Consider the following 8,632-nt stretch of genomic DNA (forward strand, 5'->3'; position numbering starts at 1 on the left):
TGCCAGTGCATGAGCCGCTGTCCCCGCAGCAACTGCAGCAGCAGGACATGTACAACAAGAAGATCCCCTCCTTGTTTGAGATTGTGGTACGGCCCACGGGACAGCTGGCTGAGAAGCTGGGTGTGAGGTAAGTGTCCTGGGCCCCCGCGATAGGCAGGGGACGCTATCCTGGGCCCAGCCAGGTTCCTCTTGTCAGGGTAAGCCTGGCTGGGGCAGGGTCCTGCCTCTCTCCCCAGCTGTGGGAGTCCTGGTCTGCAGCTTCCCTCACAGGCACCTTTTCCTTCTTCTAGGTTCCCTGGACCCGGTGGACCCCCAGGGCCGATGGGCCCTGGGCCCAACATGGGACCCCCAGGGCCAATGGGCGGTCCAATGCATCCTGACATGCACCCTGACTTGCACCCAGACATGCACCCCGACATGCACCCGGACATGCACCCCGACATGCAGATGGGCCCTGGCATGAATCCTGGCCCACCCATGGGCCCTGGTGGCCCTCCAATGATGCCCTACGGCCCTGGAGACTCCCCACATTCTGGAATGATGCCCCCTATCCCGCCAGCCCAGAACTTCTATGAAAACTTCTACCAGCAGCAGGAGGGCATGGAGATGGAGCCCGGACTCTTGGGGGATGCAGGTATGCGGGGCTCCGGGTGTGGCTGCCTGGGGTTGCGGGCTTTACACAGTGGAGTAGTCAGGGAGATGTGATTTTTCTTCCTTCGTCCGAGTCTCTTCGAAAGCATGACTCCATCTCTGTCCCATTTAATGGTTGAATGTTTTCAGTAACATAGGATTTGTTATTCTGTTGAGGAAGAAAGGAATATTCTGTTTATTATCATTATAGGTTATTTCTTTTTAATTTTGCAAGCTGTGCCTGGAATCGGAAGCGTGGGAAGTTAGAGAGACGAGTGTGTAAGGGTGTGAGACTGAGAGGCTGATGGGCCCATCAGGGCTCAGTCAGTGGCCTGGCCAAAACTATCTCTTTCCAGGCAATTCTCGGCTTGGAGCAACCAGTGTCCACCCCAGGACTCTGTGGGTTCTGTGCCCTTTACCGGCCGTTTTCCTGCCTTTTTTTCCTTTTGCATTGGTAACGTGTGTGCAGTGAGCAGAGGGGTTTAGATGACGCTGCTGCAGCTGTAGGAGATGCGATGTGCAGCCCTCTGGAGGAGGAGGGCCAGGCACAGTAGGCCACCACTGTCCTTGCTCAGTTGCATCTTGGTGGAACGAAGCAGGTGGCAAGCGTGTAGATAGAGGAATTGGCTCCTTTCAGCATTGGCCATTGTTAGAAGAAAAGATGGGGTACCGTGGTGGTGGGCCGGAAGGCTCAGTGCCTCAGTGGGGATGGTCACAAAAGTCTCTCTGAGAAGTGAAGCAGCACTTGCAACGTGAGGAACGATGGGACCTCTGGGTGGGGGCGGCCCTGTGTTGAGCTGGGGATGCTGCTGTGGCAGCTGCTGGGGGCTGTCCCTGGGCAGAGATAGCAGGGCAGCTGCTGGAGTGCAAGGCAGGGCTTCGAGGTTTGGATGCGGCGCCGTAGGGCAGTGTGAGTCCCGTGTGTGTTTTGCAAGGCAGGCAGGAGCGACATTGAGGATGGGGCACTGGACATGGGGCATAGTCACTCCAGGGTGCCTGCCCCTCTGACGGCCACGTAGAAATTTTGAGGGGTGGTTTCAGGGGCATCAGGGAGAGGCCCAGGCTAGAGATCAAAATGTAAACATGGGCTTTGACTTTAGGTGGTGCATGGAGCCAGGAGAGCAGGTACTCAGGTGAGAGTGGGTGCTTTAGAAAGATGAGAAAAACAGGCTGCCACAATGAGGTACTGGGGTTCTCTCAGCTCCACCCCCTTTAACAAAAGCATCTGAAAGGTGCATGGGAGAAGCTCTGCTCGTGGGGAACCAGAAGTCGGTCACATTGGTAGCAGTAGGTGTCTCTAGGGTAATCCTGTTTCATAAAACCCTCCCTCTAACATGTATGGTCTGTGGTTTCTGGTGTGTGCACACACTGTGTGTGAAGGGGGACCCTTGGCTCTCTGGTTCGTCGAGTGGGTCCCAGCTCTGCACTGGGATGTGTCACAGAGCAGGCTGGCCCATCAGATTCACTTGACAAAGTTGAAATTAATGTAAGCTAAGTTACAGTTACAAGTGCACTTTTTTAGACACCGCGTTTTAAATGCTCGGCTGCCCCAGGAAGATTTAGGTGGCCACATGTTGCCCTGCAGATCTAGAACATTTCCATCACTGCATAGTGTTTTGTGGGGAAGCACTGACTCTAGACATCCCCCTGTCTCGGTGACTCGCTGTCTCCCATGCTCACATGTCATGCACACACGCAACATGCAGGAGGTGTCGCCGAGCCTGCCCTCCCCTCTACGCCTGCTGCGTCCCCAAGTCAGCCTGCACCGCTGCCCACAGCTCTTGGCTTAGGCACTGGGGGAGTGCATGGGGTGAGGTGGTTGGTGCCAGTGCCCACACTGCAGGAGGTAGAGTTCCGGTGCTTCCTGAGAGACCCCCTAATGCTGTGGAGCAGGAGGGGAGGCACTCTGGAGCCTCTGTTGGCCAGAGCAGCACTTTGGCTCATTTCATTCTCTTTTTCTGGCTTTTAGTGTTGAACATGGTTGAGTTCACTATGAGATGTACAGTGTTTCCTTATTAATTGTTAGAAAGAAACCATGAAACTCCTGTCCATCCAAAATAATTAAACAAGTACAGGAAAGAGTGCAGGACCCATCCCTGGCCTCTCTAGAATCTGCGTCCCGGAGGGACTGTTTCTGTCTTTTCAAAGCCTTCTCCTTGCGTCTTACAAATGTACATCCGATGTTCCATCTTGTTTCCACCTCATAAGCGTTTGCCCCCATCACTCAACCCTCTCTGAACCTCATTCTTCACGTAGGCGGGGCTACCCATGGGCGGCTCCGTTCCCCTGAGACCTGGGGAGGGCAGGCAGGGGCAGGCTGTGCGTCGTCCTCCATCGCCATCGGGGTGGGTTTGCAGTGAGGGGCAGGGGGGGGCTGGAGTTGGCACCTGGAGGCCCTTCCCGACATGAACCCTCGGTTCTTCCCTGCCACAGAGGACTACGGGCACTACGAAGAGCTGCCAGGGGAGCCTGGGGAGCACCTCTTCCCTGAGCACCCTCTGGAGCCCGACAGCTTCTCTGAGGGAGGGCCCCCAGGCCGGCCGAAGCCAGGCGCCGGTGTCCCTGACTTCCTGCCCTCAGCCCAGAGGGCCCTGTACCTGAGGATCCAGCAGAAGCAGCAGGAGGAGGAGGAGAGAGCGAGGAGGCTGGCTGAGAGCAGCAAGCAGGACCGGGAGAATGAGGAAGGCACGTGTCCGCCCCAGGGGCCGGGGCACAGGCCCTGGGCCACTGTGCAGGGGAGCGGAGGTGGTGGGGTGTTCCAGGTTGGGTTTCCTGTCGGGAAGGAGCCCATGGCTAGGGAGGAACCCTGTCCAGGGCCATGAAGCCGGGCTGGCGCTGCTGTGTGTCCCTGAGAAAACTAGCAGTCAGGGATGGCTTTCTGTGTTGGGTTCAGAAGAAACACTGATCCCATAGAGTAGGGTGGAGGGCTGGTTCCTGGAAGAGAGAGCCACCGACAGGATCAACTGCCTGCGCCCTGCCAGAGGAGGCTTTAGGGAGACTTTCACAGCCCCCGTTTTCCTACCATGTTCTCAAGGAGCCAACAGACAAGAGAGTCATTGAAATTAACCAGTAATAATCATAGTCATGAGCCACCAAGTCTCAGTTGCTGTGTGGTTGACTTAGTGGTGTCCGCCTTGGGATAAAATGACAAGTGGTTTCTAGATCCTGAAACTAGAGGCCACAGGTGGTCCTGACAGTATCCCAGGAGCCAGTGGGACAGCAGGAAGAGGGGCGGCTCCCCCAATGGCCCAGGCTGTATTGGCCTAGGTATTGCTTGAGCCCATGTCTGAGTCTGCCCAGCTGGCCCTGCCTCTTAGCCGGTGACTGGTTGGTCCAGCCACCTTTCCCTGGGACATAGGGACATCGTGAGCCGGTTTGGGGGCAAGTGTCTGTGAGCCCCAGGCCCAGCCAGAACTGAGTCAATGGTATCTGCTACGAGGACCTCCAGAAGGAGGTGCCCACAGCTGCACTTGCCACAGTGGGGGCTGAACTAGCCCAGAGGTGGGCGGGAGGAGACGCCAGAGCTCTGGGTTAGGAGTCCCAGCCCAGTCCTGGCCCTGACTCCGATGTAACAGCACCGTGCCTCTGTTTTCATACCTGTCAAATGGGCATGATAGTATCACTACCTCCTGGGGTGGTTGTGAGTTACTTAAATAAAACAAACTACTTACTGCAGTGCTGCCACTGAGGAGCGCTGGGGAGCATTTCATAAACGGTAGCGCCTTAGCTCCCTGGGTCTCCTCAGCCGCCTGCTGTGGGGAGGGAGCCTTAGAGAGGAGGACCTGAGGTTCTGAGAGGCATGAGCAGAGGAGCTGCTCACGGTGGGCTGCTGTGGGCTCCAAGAGGACGGGTGGTGGATGCGCCCACTTACCCCTCCCTGCTCCTCTGTTCTTTCCCAGGTGACACCGGAAACTGGTACTCAAGTGATGAGGATGAGGGTGGAAGCAGTGTAACCTCCATCCTGAAGACCTTGAGGCAGCAGACGTCCAGCCGACCCCCGGCTTCAGTTGGAGAGCTGAGCAGCAGTGGGCTGGGAGACCCCCGCCTCCAGAAGGGACACCCCACAGGAAGCCGACTGGCAGACCCTCGCCTCAGCCGGGACCCCAGACTCAGCCGCCATGCAGAGGCTTCTGGCGGGTCTGGCCCAGGCGATTCCGGACCCTCCGATCCTCGGCTGGCTCGCTCCCTGCCCACCTCCAAGCCTGAAGGCAGCCTTCATTCCAGCCCTGTGGGCCCCAGCAGTTCCAAGGGGTCTGGGCCGCCCCCTGCGGAGGAAGAGGAAGGGGAGCGGGCCCTGCGGGAGAAGGCCGTGAACATTCCCCTGGACCCACTCCCCGGGCACCCCCTGCGGGACCCGCGGTCACAACTGCAGCAGTTCAGCCACATCAAGAAGGACGTGACCCTGAGCAAGCCCAGCTTCGCCCGCACCGTGCTCTGGAATCCCGAGGACCTGATCCCCCTACCTGTCCCCAAGCAGGACGCAGTGCCCCCCGTGCCCGCTGCCCTGCAGTCCATGCCCACCCTGGATCCCCGCCTGCACCGCGCCGCAACGGCAGGGCCCCCCAACGCCCGGCAGCGCCCGGGTGCCTCCACGGACTCCAGCACACAGGGCACCAACCTCCCCGACTTTGAACTTCTCTCTCGCATCCTCAAGACGGTCAATGCCACCGGCTCCTCAGCTGCTCCCGGTTCCACCGACAAACCCAGTGACCCCCGGGTGCGGAAGGCCCCCACCGACCCTCGGCTGCAGAAACCCACAGACTCTACGGCCTCCCGGGCTGCTAAGCCCGGCCCCGCTGAGGCGCCCTCTCCCACTGCCAGCCCGAGTGGGGATGCCTCCCCACCAGCCACCGCTCCCTACGACCCTCGCGTGCTGGCAGCCGGTGGGCTGGGCCAGGGTGGAGGGAGCGGGCAGAGCAGCGTGCTGAGCGGCATCAGCCTCTACGACCCGAGGACTCCCAACGCGGGGGGCAAAGCCACAGAGCCGGCCTCTGACATGGGTGCCCAGCCCAAGGGCGCTGAGGGTAATGGCAAGAGCTCAGCCTCCAAGGCCAAGGAGCCCCCGTTCATCCGCAAGTCTGCCCTGGAACAGCCAGAGACAGGGAAGGCCAGTGCCGATGGGGGCGCCCCCACGGACAGATACAACAGCTACAACCGGCCCCGGCCCAAGGCCGCTACAGCCCCCACCGCCACCACCACCACCCCACCCCCTGAGGGTGCCCCACCCCAGCCTGGGGTGCACAACCTGCCTGTTCCCACCCTCTTCGGGACGGTGAAGCAGGCACCCAAGACGGGCTCAGGAAGTCCATTTGCTGGGAACAGTCCGGCCCGCGAGGGCGAGCAGGATGCAGCATCCCTAAAGGATGTTTTTAAAGGCTTCGACCCCACGGCCTCCCCCTTTTGCCAGTAGTGTCCAGCCAGAGCCATGGCTCTAGCCACCCTTCCTAGGGTGGCATTCAGGGCAGCACCCGGGGTGGGGAACTTGTGGGGAAGGGGAGGCAGGCTGGGTGTTCCTTTTTTCTTTTCTCCTTTTTCTTTTGCTTTTCTTCTCTTTTTTTTTTTTTTAAGTAGTACTTTCTTTGAGATTTATAAATTGTATATAACCATCTTAAGTTCTAGTCAGTGTGGTGGGCTCAGGGGCTCCTGCTGAGCAAACCGACTCGTGCCTGCAAACCTGTGAACTGTTGCCAGTGTCCAGACTCAGACCCCATGGACTCTGCCTGGCCGGGCCTCGCTGGAGGCCCAGTGGGTTTTTTGGGCAAAGCATGGCCCCTTTTCCCCAGGACAAAGGGAACAGTTGGTGTCTTGGAAGGCACTGAACGCTCCTTACCCTGTGCCCAAAGAGACCCAGAACCAAGACCATGGCAGGGCCTGTGTGGAAGCAGGTTCAGGCGTTTCTAGAATCCTAGGGTACACCATCACTGTCTTCTCAGCGCAGGGCGTGACAACCCACTCAGGAGATGGTGGCAGTGAAAAGGTATTAAGGAAAAACCCTCAGTGGCACTTGGGGCTCCCTGGCACGTGCCTGCTCCTGTCCCCGCACTACTACGTGTGCCCTCCCTGCCACCCTCCGTCCAGAGCAAGCCAGTGCCCCCCAGCCTGCAGCAGAAGCCTCCAGTGTGAGAACTCGACCCAAAGGCAGTGGGGGCCGGTGTGGGGTGGAGTCCCGAAGAGCCACCTCCAGGAGGCAGCCCCTTGGAGCAGGCACCAGTTTTCTGTCAGTATTAACCCGACCTGTCCCATCAGGGCCACACCCTCCTTGCCCGCACCAGGGTCTGTCCTGGTCCTCAAGCCACGCACCCGCTATGACCGCACTGCAGCTCGGCCCCGGACAGCTCCAGGATCCGTGAAGTGGCTGCGCCGCCAGGCCCCAACAGCAGGGACCCTAGGGTGGCTCCTGGCCCAGTGTTTTTTCTGTTTTCCTCGCACCTCCTCACACTGTGTGACCTGCAGGGCATCAGGTATTGATGTGTTCAGGTTTCGTCTCCCAACCCAGCAGATGCAGGGGTTTCAAGGTGTGTTGCTCTGTGAGATTTGTGTACACTTCAGAAAGGGGCTAAGGAGAGTGGGAAGCTTGCAGCCAGGGCAGGGGAGGGAGAGCCTCTGCTGCCCCCACACTCCCACCCTGGCTGAGGGCCAGCCTCCTCTGCAGAGCCCTGGAGGAGGCCCACCTATGGACACAGCCTGGGAGATGGGCGCAAGGGGTACTGGGGGAGGCCTGCTATCCTGCCTCCGGGCCACTTGAGGGGCCTCAGGAAGTGTGTGCTTGCGGCTCCGTCTGCCTGTCTCCCTGGCCCACTGTGTGGCTGCAGGCCAATCTCTTCATTGCTGACCATGAGGAGACCTGGGCACCTGCCGAGGGATTCCCCTTCCCCCCTCCTCAGGGCGGGGTGAACAAGGCTGCTATCCCACCCCACCCCAAAAAGAGAAAAATAGAAAAACTCAGAGTTGGGGCCAGGAGGCAGGGTGTCCTACAGGGCTGCACAGCCCTGAGGGGTCAGTGCTGGGATCAGGTTGGTTGGTCTTTTTGTCTTTTTGTGTTTTTTTTTTTTTTTTTAACAATCATTAATGAGATTTGTCTTCAGCCACCAGTGTTGGCCTTGAAGCAGAGGGCGCAGCCCTTGGTGTTTGTAAAATAAGTATGAATACACAGTGTGGCAGTGTTTTGGGTTTTTTGTTGTTGTTTTTCCTCTCCTTTTGAGGATTTTCTTTTGTAAAAGAAAAATATTTTTAAACCGAAATCTGTGGATGAAATAGAAGCTGGAGCCCTCCTCTTGGAATATTCAGCCTAAGAACCTCATGGGACTATGAATTCACCCGAAATTCTCATTTGCCATCAGGCCGAGCTTTTAAAGAAAAATTGTTCTCTAACCAGGATTGTAACAAAAGTGTAAATACTGTTTCAGAGTTGAGAGTTGGTGGTGCAAATATGTATATAATGAACTGTATTTTTACAATGATCGCCGCATGACTATTTCACACCCTTTTTATACTCCATATCTGTCTTCCAGAAACGTCACCTGCCTTTCTCCTGTGGTCTCTTAATCCAATAATTGTATTACTGCCATTAAAGGATGCAGTTATTTTAAAAAGCTTGTGGGTCTGGTCTCTCCAGGCTGCCCCAGACCATCCCTTGCCCTGGGAATTAACGAGGGTAGAAGGTGGCGGGGCGGGACTGGGGGGTGTGTGAAACATGGACCTATTCTTTCAGCAGTTGGCCTCAGGGTAACATTGTTGAAGACACTGAGGGACAATTTGTACCTCCAAACAGTGTCAGCTGTCCTCAGTGGACGGTAGTAGATCACCTAAGGTCAACATCCTAAGGTCCCTGAGCTTCGTGCGAGCCACTCAGCATTTGAGATCCAGGGGTGACCTGCACAGGCCTGGCTCTACCCTTGCAGTGCTCAGGAAAAGACCGTTAATGCAAACAGGACGGCTGGACTGGCTTCTAGGGACGGGAAGAGCTTTAGCGGGCACCCCACCTGTGTGATAGCCAGGGGTA

At 57.6% G+C, this 8,632-nt stretch overlaps 1 protein-coding gene across 1 annotated transcript in view; it reads left to right on the forward strand.

Annotated features, from left to right (window-relative positions):
* The window catches only part of ZC3H4 (zinc finger CCCH-type containing 4), a 62,166-nt gene extending 53,944 nt beyond the window's left edge, over nucleotides 1–8,222 (forward strand). Inside the window, exons 13-16 of the mRNA XM_011963139.1 lie at nucleotides 3–127; nucleotides 291–634; nucleotides 3,064–3,315; nucleotides 4,530–8,222. Of these exons, the coding sequence (XP_011818529.1) occupies nucleotides 3–127; nucleotides 291–634; nucleotides 3,064–3,315; nucleotides 4,530–6,040 (2,232 nt within the window). The 3' untranslated portion in view covers nucleotides 6,041–8,222. The remainder of the gene's footprint in view (nucleotides 1–2; nucleotides 128–290; nucleotides 635–3,063; nucleotides 3,316–4,529) is intronic.
* The last annotated feature ends 410 nt before the right edge of the window (nucleotides 8,223–8,632 follow it).

Source organism: Colobus angolensis, unplaced genomic scaffold, assembly GCF_000951035.1.
Source record: "Colobus angolensis palliatus isolate OR3802 unplaced genomic scaffold, Cang.pa_1.0 Scaffold60, whole genome shotgun sequence".
NCBI classification, from domain to species: Eukaryota; Metazoa; Chordata; class Mammalia; order Primates; family Cercopithecidae; genus Colobus; species Colobus angolensis.